At 38.6% G+C, this 17,382-nt stretch overlaps 3 protein-coding genes across 8 annotated transcripts in view; all 3 read right to left on the bottom strand.

The window, feature by feature from the left end:
• Window positions 1–17,382, bottom strand: part of LOC145492241 (uncharacterized) — a 629,788-nt gene that overhangs the window by 152,000 nt on the left and 460,406 nt on the right. For all 5 annotated transcript variants that reach the window (XM_081471602.1, XM_081471598.1, XM_081471600.1 and 2 more), the window contains exon 16: window positions 4,327–4,707. In XM_081471602.1, coding sequence (XP_081327728.1) covers window positions 4,327–4,707 — 381 coding nt within the window. The remainder of the gene's footprint in view (window positions 1–4,326; window positions 4,708–17,382) is intronic.
• Window positions 1–17,382, bottom strand: part of LOC145492269 (fibroblast growth factor receptor-like) — a 113,430-nt gene that overhangs the window by 35,023 nt on the left and 61,025 nt on the right. The gene's annotated exons all lie outside the window — the stretch shown is intronic.
• Window positions 13,707–16,320, bottom strand: LOC145492534 (tyrosine-protein kinase receptor Tie-1-like). The gene is made up of 3 exons (XM_081471994.1): window positions 15,850–16,320; window positions 14,984–15,083; window positions 13,707–14,250 (listed from the first exon to the last, which is right to left on the bottom strand). The coding sequence occupies exons 1-3, from the start codon at window positions 15,924–15,926 to the stop codon at window positions 14,182–14,184; spliced, it is 246 nt and encodes an 81-aa protein (XP_081328120.1). The 5' UTR covers window positions 15,927–16,320; the 3' UTR covers window positions 13,707–14,181.

Here is a 17,382-nt window from a genome sequence, read left to right as displayed (position 1 = left end):
ACTCTAAAAAGTGACGGAAACTGCCAAATTGCTGGCGAATATTTAGCTATACTAATTAGTTAATAAATAATAAGAAACACACCACAACATTCTGTACTTGAATGTTATCAGTCCAACTCTTTATATTGTAGGCAAGTTATTACCATTCCAACAATTTTCAGAGAATTTTCACGTTAGATTTAATTTCAAAGGAATCGTGCTAAGAACATCGTCTCGCTGGCTCTTTATTTATACTGAAAATACAACACAGAGCTGTACTTGAACACAATTTCTCAAACTCATTAATTATTCATGCAGCTCTTACCCAACCAGAGCATCTTATTCTTGTCAGGTGGATGGGTTTAGAAATCCAATGAAAAACGAGTTGAAAACCACGGTCGTGTTTGAAATAATTTCAAACAAGGATATAAATTTTCTTAATCTGCATGTTGATACGATAAACAACTTTATTTAATCACACATTTTACAAAACAAACTTTAAAACAACGTTAAATGTAACGGTAAAGTTATTAAGAGTCCCTGTCCATAAAAGTGGAAATAACTCGGCAAGGGTCGAAAATTCAATTTCGCTCATGTTGTCATGGTAGATAGGCTAGGGCATGGCAAAGACTACTGGATTGTTTTCTTGGCAAAACATCCTTTTATTTCAAAGAAATATGCAAATTACCAAATTCTGTTAAAATCGTCATTTGACGCACCATTTTATCAAGCAAGTTTGATAGCCTCGCATGCAAAACCACATCATTCTTCCGTCTTTAAAACACTCAAATGTTTTTGTGCAATGTTTAGATGTGTACTGAGTTGAATTTAGGGAATGTTGCGTTGTCTTTTTGGGTGCAAAATAATTAAATTTCGAAGACATGTATTTCATTCACTTAAAAGTACTTCGTGAATATAATTAATTTTTTTCCATGTGCGAAACCTTCAAATGGATTAAGCTTCTGGTGGCTGAATTGCAGAAGGATGGTCTACAGATTCCTGTAAAAATTTCTTTGAGCAAATGATTGTGAGCGACGCGAGAGCTTTTCAAAGTACGTCAAAAATGCAAATATTTGACCATCCGTCGTCAAATTTCAATGTACGGGTTAGACATATATTTTAGCATGCGCCACATGACTTGACCTATAATAAGTTGAAATAGACACAGAGCTGATAAATTCGAAATGCTCTAACCTCATTTGCTGTTGAAAGGCAGGTCCAAAGCCGATTTGACGTGTTTCTCTCACCATTCGTCACACATAAAGCAGAAGTTTGCTTTTGTTTACATAACGTCCGATGTACATCGCCAACTGTCAACTTATTTAATGGTCGAATACCATGATTCTGTCACCCTCTTTCGACACATATGATCACCACTGCATCTAAGTCAAAAACGGCTAAGTCATTTGTAGATAGTTGCTTGCTTTGCACTACACCAAAATATTACGTTTGATCATCATGGTTTGATGGCTTGAATGCTTCTTGCAGCCGTTCCTTGTTCGTCACGCAATGCTGTCATCCCATTTTAGGGGGTAGAGGCGAGGGTAGAGGTAGGACAATTTCTATCCTAATACGTAAGACTCCATAAGGCTTGGAACAACTGGGAGCACACAATCGTGTTGAGTAGGAAGAGATTGAATTAAGAAATGAAAAGAATGAATAGTTTACCATTGCCCCTGTTGTTATCTTTTACTAGACCACCGCTTCCTACATGCCCTGCGTAATACTGTAACGCTAAACTCATACGTAGGTCTTTTCGCGCTGTGCAATTATTTTTGGTTTACATGTAATACAGTGGGCTACCCTCCGGGAAATGGGTGTTGACCGCTTAATGGGGCTAGAGGATGGTGTACCTTGAATATTTAATTTTTCACTATCGGGTTATAAATTTCTTGGTGAACATGGAGTCAATTCAAGACAATCAAGGTAGACGTGTGTTTGAATTATCACTCGTCATGCACCTTCAATTTCAGACTCTTATCTGCCGTCGCCCTTTCCAAAACAAAGCTTTTAAATCTCGGGTGGCCGCTTAATAGTGGTAAAGACAATAATGAAACCCTTATCGGAACGACCAAATGGTGGCCACGGAGGTAACCGGTCGATAGGTGTTTTATTTACAATATTTTACTGACAATAATTTTGGACTGTATTGACAACAGTCCTCTATTTTCTGTTACAAACTTACCAATGCCTCGCCACTAAGCAAACAAAATACGCCAAATAAAATGGCATGACCAGGGCTATTTACTCACGTAATTATGTACTAATTCAATTTAGTCTGTTTTTCTCACGAATTAGACACGTTGTGATTTCCTATTTTTATTTCAGCTAGTTCTTGCTTCATTGATCTATAATTTGTTTATGGCGATTTTTTTTAAATTCTAGTGAATACAGGCACTAGCTTTATCAGCTGTTGTCTGAAATATCAGAACGTTCAACAAACGTGATTTGGACCAAGGCCACGTACACTGCAGAATACGATTATATAAATATACGCATATTATATATATATGAACAAACAGATGAACAATGATTAAATTTTTTCACTTATCCTGAGAGTGCCCTATACAAATTAGATCAAAATGGGCAGCTTATGCCGTGACAGTATTGCGTGACGAACAAATGACGGCTGTAAGATTGTGCTGCGCCGACACGCTTATCAGCAGTGGTCAGCAATCGATCAAATGTAATATTTTGACGCAGTGCAAAGCAAGCAACTATCTACAAATGACTCAGCCGTTTTTGACTTAGATGCAGTGATGTTCACATGCGCAGAAAGATGCTCACAGATTCATGGTATTCGACCAATAATAGGTTGACAGTAGGAGATGTACATCGGACGTTATCCTTGTGTAAACAAAAGCAAACTTCTGCTTTATGTGCGACGAATGATGAGAGATTGACTAGAAACACGTCAAATCGACTTTGGACCTGCCTTTTACAACAAATAAGGTTAGAAAATTTCGAAATTATCAGCTCTGTGTCTATTTCAACTTATTATAAGTCAAGTCATGTGGCGCACGGATGGTCAAATATTTGCATTTTTGACGTACTTTGAAAAGCTCTCGCGTCGCTCACAATCATTTGCCCAAAGAAATTTTTATAGGAATCTGTAGACCATTCTTCTGCAATTCAACCACCAGAAGCTTAATCCATTTGAAGGTTTCGCACATGGAAAAAATTAATTATATTCACGAAGTACTTTTAAGTGAATGAAATACATGTCTTCGAAATTTAATTATTTTGCACCCAAAAAGACAACGCAACATTTCCTAAAATCAACCCAGTACACATTTAAACATTGCACAAAAATATTTGAGTGTTTAAAAGACGGAAGAATGATGTGGTTTTGCATGCGAGGCTATCAAACTTGCTTGATAAAATGGTGCGTCAAATGACGATTTTAACAGAATTTGGTAATTTGCATATTTCTTTGAACTAAAAGGATATTTTGACAAAAAAACAATCCAGTAGTCTTTGCCATGCCCTAGCCTATCTACCATAAGAATATGAGCGAAATCGAATTTTCGACCCTTGCCACGAAATTAAGAACTTGTCTGATTCTTACAGGCAGGCACTCTTAAGCTCCCCAAAACAGAAGGGGCCATTCTTTTTCTTGCTGTACACTTCCGACCTAAAATGGCACTAACGTCAGAAATTTCCAGTTATAAGGCGTACTAATTTAATATTTACCCCTGCATTTAACAGACTAGACGCACACGTTACCTCGGAATTGCACTGGCCACACACTTTTCCTCTTCTTCGCGAGTTTTAGGAGGCCTAAATCCGCACTCTGCTATTTGCTTTGCGAAGCAACGTGTTCGCTCAGAACTGACAAACAGCTAGGTAACGTGACATTGATGAATATACAAAAATTGTCACAGAGCAGCAATAGACCATTTTCGTATTCTCGGTATTGGACTGGAACTAGCTTGCGATGGAGGCTAATGCGGGGGAATATCATTAAAAAGAGATAAATGTAATTTGCAATTGAAAAGACTCCCCGCATTAGCCTCATTTGCATGCTAGTTCCACTCCAATACCGAGAATACGAAACTGGTCTATTAGGTGACAGAATCACATTTTCACGTCTCAGATATAATATTTGAATTGAGAAAACTTATTCAAATGATAATTTAAACTAATTTTCTTTGTTGGAGAAGTAGTTTCAAACAATCGTGCTTCGGGTTTCATCTGGTTTCCAAACGCTCGGAAATATTAAAACCACGAGGCCGCAGGTCGAGTGGTTTCAAATGTTTTCTCGCGTTTGGAAACCTAATGAAACCCTCGCACTCGTTTTTGAAATAGTACTTAAAACCCATACTAGCGTGATTTTCATCGACTTACCAACAACCTGCACTTCAATCTTATCCGTCCATAGTTTTCGGTTAGTCTCTATCTCGCAGTAAAACACCGCTTCATCTGCTTCTGTCACACTGTAAATAATCAGTGTTGCTGGATCGCTGCGACTGATGTTGAAATGCTCCTGAAAGTTGAGTATATCATCTATCGAAACTATCCCTGAAGTTGTTTTCTTGCCAATTCGTGTGTTACCCATTCGGAATATCACGCGATCAAGTGTTTCATCAGATGATAAAGTGAAATTCCATGTCAAATGTGCCTCAGAAGAACCGTTTATTACTTGCTGGAGCGTTGTTCGAACTGAGTAATCGCTTGGTTGCAGCGGGCCACGTTGTGGAGGAGGAAGAGTCCATGTGATAGTAGCATCTAAAATAAGTGAAGTCAAAGTTCGGACAGGTCTAAAGGTGTCAAACTTAAGAATAGTAAAGTTCATCCTCAATAACAATATTAGGCAAATATCCTTTACTGTTATTTGAGAAAATAATGTGGTATAAGCAAGTAACGATCATGTCTACATGTAGACATTAAAATCCTTAATATTCTCCTTCTCTTATTTCGTCCCCTCCTTCTATCATGCACACACCTTAACGAAACTCCCTGCGATTTTTTGGAGGCACACACTCACCACGAACTTTAACGGCTGGTACTAGACTGTCTGTAGGCCTTCTGAGACTACTGGCGTAAAAAGAGATGATGATCATGATGATAAAACATTCTGAGCTCGGTTAGAACAGCTTTATTCACACATTTATCATAGATTAAATACACTTGCATCTTCAAGACAGTTTGACTTTTAAAAAATATAGATTTGGCTATGGGAGAGCTGGCTTAAATGTATATCTTCCAAGAAAAATTTCAATATCCATCATCATCATTCACCATCATTCCATTTCACTCAGTTATAAATATTAATTACGATCATTTAGTACTCGTCTTTATTTCTGCTAATTCATCCATGCCAATGGTTTTTTCGAACAGACTGAAACAAGGTTTTAACTATAAAAATACTTTGCATCAATGCTTCAACCAATACTTTTAATCTGACTATTCTGGATTTTGGTTGATGAAACGAAAAGTAAATTCTTACATTTAAGAAACAGAAAACATTTTTCGTGTTTCTATCGAGGTTAAAATATAAATCTACTTGTGTTCTTTCACGAATGCCGTTTTCTGATTAACTACGCTACTCTCTATGACACTATCTATTCTGTTGTAGATAGTGAGTAACCTAGCAGGATTAAGATAAAGTTTTGAACGACTTGGTAGTACATTTATATTAAAACAATTAGATTTTCGCTCTTGAATCTGTGTGATAGCTGACTCGGGCTATGCCCTCGTCAACCGTCACACGATAGAAATCTCGAGCTCATAATCAAATTATAAAATAGAAAAAGGAGTGGAAGTTTGGGAGAACGAGAAATGTTGTGGTAACACAAGTCGCGGGGCGAGGCGCATATTTTTCGCGTTCGCCCAACCTTTAATGTGTGTTTCATTAACTCTACAGAAACACGAGGAAAAGTTTTTCATTTGTTTTCAGAAAACGCCGCAGAAAAAAGGAAGGAATGTCACTTCTTTACATGTACTTCGATTATCAAAATTCTGTATTCCAAAGCCGGTTTTTTTTTTACATTTTTGTTCTCTTATACTTAATCTTTTTTTGATTTTTGGAAAAAAAAAAGTGTTTTTCTCCTCGATCGAATTTCAGACCCCTACAAATTCGATTTTACCTTATGTTATGACACCTGCGCATGCAACGAAAGCCATTTACCAAAATCTCGCATAGAAATCTAGTTCTGGACAACTTTGGACAGCACGATGTGGATAAGTTCAACTGAGCTCTATTTAGAACGAGCATAGCCTTGAGCAGGACGAAACGGGCCCAGAAAATTCCCCAACAACCCAGATGTTCGTGGAAAGACCGCAGGGAAAAGGATTACGTAACACTGGATAACTTATCAAATGACATGATTATGTAAAAAAAACACATTTTTTTTTTCTTAGTGTGCGTCTGCAGTGTGGCTTTTGTACTTCGGGCTGCGGTTTCAGAACGCATTATGTACTGACCGTTTGTAAAACGAATCTTATTACTATTCAAAATGGCGGAAAACGCGTCTAAGAGGTTTTCTTTGCTCCTTAGCAGCTTGGTGCAAGATCCATAGTCTCTGAAGGATAAACGATTTTTGGGCGGCTTTCCTATCAGTAAATAAACCAATTTTGATATACTAAAATTCAGCGTAAAACAATAGACCACAGTACGAGGCTCTCCGAAATAACTGCAGAGTTTGTGGGGTTTTGTTTCCCAGAGCGTCATGCTGAGATCTACATAATTGGTCTATTCTAGGATCCCACACGAAGTTACTAGTACCATTCCACTTAGAGGACAATGTTGTCACGTGTGAATGCCTTAGCCCAAGTTATGAGAGTCCGTGCTTGCACGTGAATTTACAAGAGCGAAACATTCTCAACAATCTTACGTTCTCCCTAAATATCTAATAGCTTGTCCTGACAATCCTTATCTTCTCAAAGTAGACTTCCACGTCGACGATTGTTTACCACTGGGTTTCTCAAAATTAGCCGCCTAATCAAATCCCTCCAAAGTGTATTGACTTAGAATGGGAACCAGCGTAGCGAACTAGACAACATATTAGACAACAAGACAATCTGTTTTTGTAAGGGGTCATGTACTCTTTTACAGATTATCTCTTGGCCTTTTCTCTCGTTTAGGAATTTATTATTTTGTGTTTCCATTTAATTATTTTAGCGCCATAAATTTCCTCTAAACTCAGGGGTAAACGGAATCGTCGCGAAATTTTGGCCATGGAAACTAAATAGATCAAGCATTTATATCGCGCCCGAATTCTGGTCCTGTTTTCCTTTACAAATTTCTATGGACATGTTGAAATTAAATATATTCGTGTTATTGATATCTCGGTCAGTGAAAACAGAAAATATATATCAAGCTTCTGTTTTTGCTAGTGTTCTGAGTTCTCTAGTTCTCGCGTAGTGCTGCATATGGTGTTTACCGGTACAATCAAACATAGGTTTTTGACCAATCAGTGCGCGCATAGTAAGTCAGTTATTTTATAATATACAGTGAACAATACGATTGACTTCTGACCAATGATGCATTACAAAGCTTGACAACTCAAAGCAATTAATGTACAGCTATGCCACTTTTTTCCATCAAAAGTACATTGAGATATTAGCAATAATACTTGAGGATATTATCACTATGATAGGTTTTGATTGAGCTGAAGAATAAGGTAATACGAACAAAACATACGCCATGAAAGATTTCAGAGTCGATCGACTGTTGATGCACGTCTGGCAAAGTTCAAAGCGATACAATGATGATATGATTTTTACAATTCGATCGACTTCAAACGCGTATTGGCCTTAAATTACATAGCCAGATGCTATCGATCGACCCACTACGTATCTATATACACAGACAAGTAGAGCTATTACATTTAAAGCTAAAAGGTTAAGCTATAGTTAATACCTGTTATGTTCAGTTGAGAAAATAATATTCCATAGGCAAGTAACTTGCACAAATAGTCTTTACAAGCCTGAATCGTCATCTTCGCTGACATTCACTCCAAGAAAACAGCAACACGGAAGTGACTGTGCCTCTGTGGTAGCCTTTGTTCTCTACATTTAGCCACAAGAGGAGATGAGAGGCTCCGAAAGATCAATGGCAGCCATTTTGTATCAGGGGCATCTAGGAAGCAAAGGCTTGCGTGACCAACTACTGAATGATAATGCAGCCCGTGACAATGACACATGTTGAGACAAAACAACAAAGCAACGTTTCGCAAGACTGATCCATGAGTTCGTTCTGAACAAAATGCTAAATGGTCAATGAGTCTAGACGGCTACCGCCAAGTTGGTTATAATCTAAACTGAACTCCACAGAGTTTCGATGGGGCCTTTTCTTTTTTCTTTTTTTTTTTTTCTTTTTTGCCAGTGATATTTGTGATGTAACACATGGTTGTTAGTGGACTATTGAAGGAAAAATTCCATGGCGTCAGATTCGCTACTAAGAAGGAAGTGGCGATTATTGTTAGGGTATTAATTTAGAGTTCCAATTCAAAACTACAGGGAAATGTTTACTTTCGTCATTCGCGTCTAATTGATTTTCAGGCTCATCAAGCGGATTATTACTAGTGCCTGACAAAAAAGCTAAATAACACCAAGAAACAGCAACTCAGAAGTGGCATTTTTCTTTCTCCTTATTTAGCAACAAGAGTGGATGCGACAGTAGCCTTAATTCCTCCTTTCTTAAGCGCTGCCTTTCAGTCTCCACCGCTTTGAGCCTGCTACCGACACAAACTAGAATCAGAGCATCCGGGAAGCAGAGACCTGGATGAATAACTCCTTTCAATAACACAGGGGCACTTAACAATGACATACTAATTTCACGAGACTAATCAACAATAATTCTATCGGAACGTAAATAACCAACGAGAAATGGGACGGGAAAAGGAGGAAACGTACACAATCAAAAAGGAAATCAACAATTGAAGTAAATCAAAAGCGGGTGCAATCGAGTCAACGGATTTCAAGTATATTTGCCTGTAATGGTCCAGTTTCAATAATTCGCTTAGCCAGAAGAACCAGGTGTGTTTTCAAATATAATGTTTAACAAACCTTTCTTAATTTTCGCGTCTAAATACTTAGACTTAAGGACGGCGCGAAGCGCTGCCGCACGTTGCTGTAAGTTACTACACGGGGAGCACACAATCTTTTTGAGTAAGATAAGAGTAAATAAAGGATTGAAAAGAATGGATAGTTGAACCTTGTCTCCTGTTGTCACCCTTACAGGGAAAACCGCTACCTACATGTCCTTCGTATTACCGTAACGCTTAACTAGTACCTAGGCCTTTTAGTGCTGTGAAAAAGTTTTTTTTCGGTTTACATAACTGTTGACATATAATATTGACAAGGAAGGCAACTCTCTGCCCAAACATTTCGAGCGTAATCCAAAAATTCGCCCGAGTCTCTAAATTTCAAAAACAAATTCGGCCAACATGGCCAAGTTGTAGAAAAATCTTTCGACTTCGCTTTGTGTTTGTTTGGTTTAGTGGAAGCGGCGAAATTTAGCTAGAGACTCGGGCGAATTTTCGGATTATGTTCAAAATGTGTGAGCAAAGAGTTACAACCCTTGTCAGTATTATATGTAAACAGTTTGTAAACCGAAAAAAAATGTGCAAGCCCTAAAAGGTCTAGGTACGACTTTAGTACTTCAGTGTTACGAAGCACATGTAGGTAGCGGTTTTCCCTGTAAGGATACAACGGGACACAAAGGTGAACTATTCATTCTTTTCAATCCCTTATTTACTCTCTTCCTAGTCAACAAGATTGTGTCCTTAGTTCGTATAGTGTGATCGTCCGGGTGAATGTAGTTCTGAAAAGAACTGTTGTTGGTGACTGACGTTTCGACAAACTGAGCGGAAGTCATCTTCAGAGTCAAGTGAATAGTGTTTGTCAGTCGATGATGTTATAAGTCTGGTCCGTTGAACGTGATTGGTCAGTATAGCCATGATGGTATTGGCTGAAAGACTCGTGTAAAGTTTGTCATCAGTCATTGGTGGGTTTCAATCCGTCTATTGTTAGTCAAGTAGGTCGGTTTTTGGTCCGTCTATTGTTAAGTCGGTCTGTTAGAAGTCCGTTTGTCGGCTTCGTTTCTGTCGTGAATAAGTCGTTTGTAAGGCGCTGGTAGTTGTTGACATCTGTTAAGAGGCGTTTGTTCTAGGTTAGTGTACCAGCTTTCCAGAGTCAATCGTTGAAAATAGTTTGTACTGTAGGTTAAGCACTGAGCAGAGTCCCAGTCAATGTTGTGGTTTGTCAGTTGATGATGTACAGCAATGTGATTGTTGGCATCACCATTTCTCGTGGATCGTTTGTGTTCAGTCAGTCTCGTGTTAAGGTTTCTGCCAGTCTCACCAATGTAGGAAGCCTGGCAGTCGGAGCATTTGATCTTGTAAACTGCTCCCTGTCTGTCGTTAGGTTCGTCTCTGTCTTTCACGGTGGTCAGTAAGTGTCGTAACGTAGTTGGACAACTGGGTCAGGAATATTTCTTCCCGTGCCTTAGACAAAACCGAGACTCGCGTACTGTCCTACGGACTAAAACACTCAGTGACTCCTACACGGATACCGACGGAGTCTATTGTATCTAGTGTTGAGGCGGTTCTGTCTCGTCAGCGAGACTTATCAGAATCTGCCAAGGACAACATCAGAAGCAGAATTGCTTCCACGGCACAATCAGCCTCTCTACCTGACAATAACTTGACAAAAGACGAACAGCAAGAACTGAAACGACTGAAAAACGACAACAACATTGTCATACTACCAGCCGACAAAGGACGTGTCACTGTTGTTATGGACAAGACTGACTACTTTGACAAAATAGACGCACTTGTTAACGACAAACAAACTTACGAAGAACTTAAACGGGACCCGACGCCAGCACTTCAACGTAAACTTAACAGCAAAATACTTACGCTTAAAAAGACTGACGCTATTGACACTCAACGCTACTATCGACTGAGGTGCTCAGTACCTCAACCACCGAAACTTTACGGACTACCGAAACTGCACAAACCTGGTATACCGATGCGACCTATAGTGTCATTCTGTGGGTTCCCTACGTATCAACTATCTAAGTACTTGACGACCATACTGCAACCCCTTACTGACAAATCAAGACGCAAACTACAATCTACGGAGAACTTTATTGACGCTATTAAGACAGTACAGATACCTGACGACTACAAACTTGTGTCTTTTGATGTGAAATCACTGTTCACCAGTATTACTCCTGGGTTCAAACCATTTACCAAGATTGTGTCCTCCCGGTGGTTGCTGCACGCGTTGCACTCATAGCTGGCCGGGCGCTCGGCACCCATAGGTTTTTCTTTCCGCATTCTGGCCGCGCGCAAACTAGAACGAGAGCAAAATCTCCACCTCAGCCCCACTCCCTGCTTCGTCGATATGTTTGCTCTCGCTTCGTCCATTTTGCGCGCGGCCAGAAAACGCAATGCGGAAAAAAAAAAAAAAAAAAAGAGCTCTTCGTACGGGAACGCCTGCTCCACAGGTCATTAGACTTGGATTTATTTTTCAAAGGGAGAAGACAAAGAGAAAAAAAAACAACGCCTGTTAGGGTACGGTATGATGATCGCACTTTGTTTCTTTCGTTTCTAGTGCCAATGCCCCACAGGCTAAGAGAGTGAAAAGAACTATGGGAAAGCAGCAGCTCCTTCTGCACAGAGACGGAGTGGAGACGGAGACACATTTCACTTCCGTGTTGTTGTTTTCTAGCCCTTGGTGGCATGAGTTAGGGGAAATCGTTTAAAACTAGTGCATATAGCTATTCAGGATTATAAAGATTAATTATGTGTTTGAATTACTTGTGTATGGACCATTATTTTCTCAACTAACGATAACCACAGGAATTGTACGTTTCCTGAAGTTTTATGGCCTCTTCTTTTGCCTATATGGCTCAGTTTTACTGATCTTAAGCATCATTTTAAACATCTTGGGATCCGGACTTTTAAAAGCTTATCTGTCCCTTGAAATATATGGATTTTAGTTGCCAGTACCATTTCAGTACCATTTTCCCTTTATCTGGTGAAATCCTTGATCGCGTCATATTCCAAAAAGGTATGAAAACATATTCAGGGATAGTTTCTATAGATCTGACAACCAACTACCATGGCTTTTGTAGTTTAAATGATGGCATTACATCCTTACTAAATCTGCTGGTTTAAGCCATTTTTTACACAACTTTCCAATACCGCCGCAAAGATTTTAAACAAGCAACACATGTCGCACTCATTTTCCATATACGATCAAACACGGGTGTATTGGCTGGTAACCTAGATTCTGTGAACTAATTAATCAGAAAGCTAGAAATGAATTATGCAAGGTTCTAAATTTAGCAAATGTTGATATACTCCACATCCTACTCACAATATTGGATATAGAGATTACAACTTGTTGCCAAGCCAAAAGAGAGCCTCGGTGTGCAGCCATTTCCAAAAGGTATTTGTGAATATAGTAGCCACAACTGACCAATCACAGAAGAGTGAGGAAATAATACAATAAACCAATCAGGATAAAATATAGAAACCCAGGGGTGATGCCAAGTATAGAAGGTCGCACGAATAAATCATGATAAGTCTTTATTTTGACCGAGATGTGCTGAGAAAAGAATATGTACATTTATCAGGGGCATAGCCAGACTTTTTGTAAGGAGGAATTACATCTCGTACGAAATAAGTCACCATCAACTAACCATCAAATAAAGTTTAATCATAGAGCCTTCCAGAACGCATGCTCGAGTCACGTTTAAGAAAGAAATGTTTTTGAGGTACAAACTACATATGTGTAAAATAGTACCAACTTTTACACGTATCTTCTTGTAGGCTTGTAGACTTGTAATCGGTGTCGTGGTCTCAATTGCACATACTGTCTTAAAATATGGAGTGGCATATTTTGGTCTCATTTGAAAAACGCAATTTGTCAAACAGACCTTTTTAGAAAATTTGAAACTCGGAAAGGGAAGACCCATAACACTTCCCTGGGTACACCCCTGGTTACTAATCATGCGCAATTTCCAAAGTGATTGAAAACGATTCCATTGAAATGGCTAATGAACGCAACTGCAATTGAAACACGTCGTTGCATATAGGAATACCTTTATTTACAATATTTGCCTCATTAGCATAAGCGATACAGTTTCTGATGGAGCTACAAAAACATCAGTTTTGTACATTGAAAGGGCACAGCACGATTAACTCTCCTAAGGACTATCAGCCTGCTGTATTGAATACTTTTTGTGCGGCGCGGGTTTAATAACTAAACATTTTACAAAGAATATAAGAGCTAATTAGCACTTTTGCTATCAAGAAATTTTTTCGTTTTTAAAAACCAATTTCTCCTCGAGAAATACACTCAAAGAGGCAAACATCTCATCATTTAATTAGTTTCACAAGCCCTTTCAATGTTTGCAGTCATTTTGTGGCTAATGTGAGGTCTTTTTGAGCAAAGTCGTATACAACCAGGCTTAGTTTAATTACAAACGACGTTCCTATGCACGAAATTGCATGGGAATCTTTAAAAATTACTTGTAAAAAATATAGCACACACGCATCTTTAGACTGCTCGCTGATCAACAGTAGCGACCTATTTAAAATTGGGAATGTTAAAAATAAAAATATACTGAGCTTTTCTAAAGCAATTGGTAGCTTTTTTCAAAACGTCGAAAATTTGTCCTTGAAAATACAAGCCTGGAGCAATAACTGATACGGTAACATTAATAATAATTATGATGTTTCTATTCCTAAAAGTCCTAAAACCTATAATCTCTGTTAACTCCCGGTATTTCACCAAGAAACTGCCTTACTTTTATTATCTTTTTTCGCTTCCTTTATCGTATTTCCTCATTTACATGCCTGTTTACTCTTTTTTTGGTAAACGAAATTTTCGCGAGCGGAATTTTCCAGTGACTTTGAAACGTCCTTTTTGCTGCTCAGTTTCAGCTGGATCTGCTTGGCTTTGTCAATTGAGGAAGGTCTCAGTTGCTAAAATTTTTGCATCTAAATTAATAGGAGCATCAGCCACTGAGTAATTTGAAGACATAAAAATCGATGATGTCACAGCCTATCGAGATACGTAGATACTTGGGAATAAAAAGGGTAGCAAGTAAGGCAACTTAACTCAGTAGCTTAAGACTAAAGTAATAGTTTATCCATTTTCGAGCAAAACACTACACTACGAAAACTGATAGCGAAATCAATGAATATTTGCTGCTTGGGCAGTGATGAAACTTCTGCTTGTTTACACGACCAAGTCCTCGGCGTTTGCGTATAACTGCGTCTTGTCGAATATCTTCATGTTGATCAGCCGCTTAAGATGAAAAAAATAGTTACATCATCATTATAAGTTAACTTACAGCTACATCACACAAATAGAGGCGACCCGGTATAGTATAATTGAAACATCATTCAGCAGCTGAGCCAGGCGGTGGGTCCAATAATCATGAGCATGCCCTAAGCATTATGTCGATTTCAGAGAAAACTTCTTTCCAATCAGGAGCGATACTCTTCCGAAAGTTTAAGACCAAAGTCGAAAGGTTCGAGACTCGAGTCTAAAGTCGATATGATAATATATAACTGGAGACGTTGCATTTCTTATAACTATTCCAAAATACTATCCAAACGCATTTTCATTTTGAAAAGCAGTGTTATATTACCAGCAGCTGCACGACCACGTTGTGTATTTATTTACTACAATCTTTCACTTGCATTTGCACCCCAGCCCTAAGTCACCTCTATGTCGTTAAATACTTTGCAATTGGTTACTACTTGTTGAGCCAAAAATGTAACATGCTCAGATGGACTCCGCATCAACCACAGGCTGACGGAACTTAGTGCTTTATCCATTTACGAAGGATATAATATTATCGTGCTAAATGTTACTCCACAGCAACTTACTACAGAAGACGTTGCCAGGTTGTTAATTCTTCGTGATTGCATGCGTTAGCAAGGTCGTAGATGATTAGGTCAATAATTCACTGTTTCGTCTGGTTCAACAGACGTTCTCGATAAAGCAAGTTAAAAAAAATGTGCCTTTGTCTTACCCTATGTTTGTTCTCCATATCCTTAAGCTGGTTTTTCAAATCAGTGAATGTTGGTCTCTCATCCGGGTCATTTTCCCAGCATTTCATCATTATCTGATACCTGGGATAAAGAAGAACTTCTGATGGACTGTTTCAATAAATTTCGATGTCACGCGTATTTCCAAATAATAATCACTTTTGCCTAAATGGTTTTCGGAAAGAATTTCCCTTTCCCCTTGGCAAGAACGAAAGTTATGAAAAGTGACTATATCCCAGGGGTACTCAATCACAGCAGTGTTGAAAGGTGCGAATCGCTACACTCAAAAATGGTCCTATTGGGCTAAAACTCCCCCCCCCCCCCGCCTCCCCCGAAAAAGATTAATGAAATAAATCAATAGCCTAGAACTCAAAACCGATAAAGATGTTTTACTTTGCATAAGAATAGCTAATTAAAAAACAAAACATCAAAAGTGTTCCAGACAGGTTTTGCATTTATCTTGTTTCATTCATTCTATAATATCAATCGTTTGGCAGACAGCGGTCATTCCCAACTCGTTAAGAAATGAATTCTACTTTCCATTTGTATGCAATTTATCTCTGTCCGATTTAGCCCCAGCATTATCATACATGTACCTGAGTAGTCCTTCCCACCCCACATTACTGGGCAATATACGTGTAGTTTGCAGGAGACAGTCAGTTCCAATTCTGAGATAACGAATGACAACGATTGCCAACAGGTGGGAGGTTAGGTTCCACTACGCGGTATACGAGTACATAATTGCATAACTGACCATAGCTCGACGTATCAAAATTGCGATATCATGTGCACTGCAGCCTTCCATAAAGCGCTGTCACTGCTGGTTTGATTTTCAAGAAGGAAAACTTACAGTTTGTCATCCACGTGTTGTGGTTTGGGCATTCGTTTCCCTTCTTGAAGCAAGCTTGCAATTTTTCTGCCATCCATTCGTGGATACGGTGACCCACCTATATAAAAAAAAAAACAACAATGTCTCGAGTTTATCGGTAAAACCACAGGAACGTTGGATTTTGTTTGGCGGAAATATGATCGCTGCCTCCATCACAAACGGAGTAACGCAATGTATTGATGAAAGAAGCACGTAATACGTAATCACTACTTCAATTGAAAGCAATCTAAAAAAGCTGTTTAAAAAAGAGAAAACTATTTATTATGTATTTCCATTGACTAGTGGGAGAACATTTGCACCTGAAACATGATTGCGACTCGTGTTTTCGCTGTATTTTTGTCTGTTTGTTTGTTTGTTTTTTTCTTTTCTTAAGCATCTTCTCGTGTTACAGTAATTCATTTTCTGGAAAATTTCTGTTTCTTTTCCTGAACAGTACAGAAAAACCCATCGAAGCAATGAGTACTTAAAGATGTTACCTATCGTAAAAATCTCGTAAAGGACAACTCCATAGCTCCATCTGTGAACAAATAAAATGAACAATGACTGAACAATTGATATACAACAAATTTGGTTGAAAATATTTTCCACGGTCACAATACACAATCAAGTTTTGATGTTGTAAATAATTATACCATTCATTTCTCAAACAGCAAGCTTCATGGATCGAACATAAAACTTGATAATCCTTGTTCAACACAATCTTCTGTCACTTATAGGGATTGGCAACCTAGAACAGGCTTAAAGAAAGTTCAGTTGTTTGCTTTTTGTCAATGTGGATCACTTCAGCAATAAATTGCATAACTAACGATGACGTGAACAAAGATGACAGATATTGTTTTAGTTTTTACGCTATTGATATCTTCATATTCTATCTGACTACGCGAATTTTAAAATCCTTAAGTCAATCTTGAGATCTGCCTTCGATTTTTCGGAAGAACCAATAGAGAGTCTCATGATCACTTCTTACATAAAGTTTACTGTTGGTAGCTTTCTGTGGTTCTTATGGAACCGTTGGCCAGTCGTGAGCAGATCTACTTACACATCACTTTTGGTGGTATACGTTCCATACAAAAGCGCTTCATAAGCAGTCCATTTGACTGGAAGACGGCCCTAAAGATTGAAGTAGTTCGTAAACAATTCAATTTCAATGTAAATTAGGATCACATTTGCAGCAGAACCTCGTCAAGGCATAGCTTTCCACACGCAAACAAATTGCCGCCTGTCTACGTCTTCAAAGACTTTTTTTTTCTGGCTGGTAAGGTTTTGCACTGTAACAGCAGCATGAGTCTCTCGTCTAGAAGCAACAAGTTATAACAAGAGAACATCAAGACATGATTGCTCATCGCAGTTATACACACAGCTCAATGAGAAATAAAAGCCTGAAAAATTCAGGCCTGAACGGAATTCGAACTCATGACTCCTGCGATACTGGTGCAGTGCTCTACTGATCTATCAAGCCAACTGGGAGCTGGTTACATTGTGAGTTCGTAATAT

The sequence above is a fragment of the Orbicella franksi genome, chromosome 7 (assembly GCF_964199315.1).
Source record: "Orbicella franksi chromosome 7, jaOrbFran1.1, whole genome shotgun sequence".
In the NCBI taxonomy this organism is placed as follows: Eukaryota; Metazoa; Cnidaria; class Anthozoa; order Scleractinia; family Merulinidae; genus Orbicella; species Orbicella franksi.
Note: the sequence above shows the minus strand (reverse complement) of the source record. Positions and strands in the feature narration are given on the sequence as shown.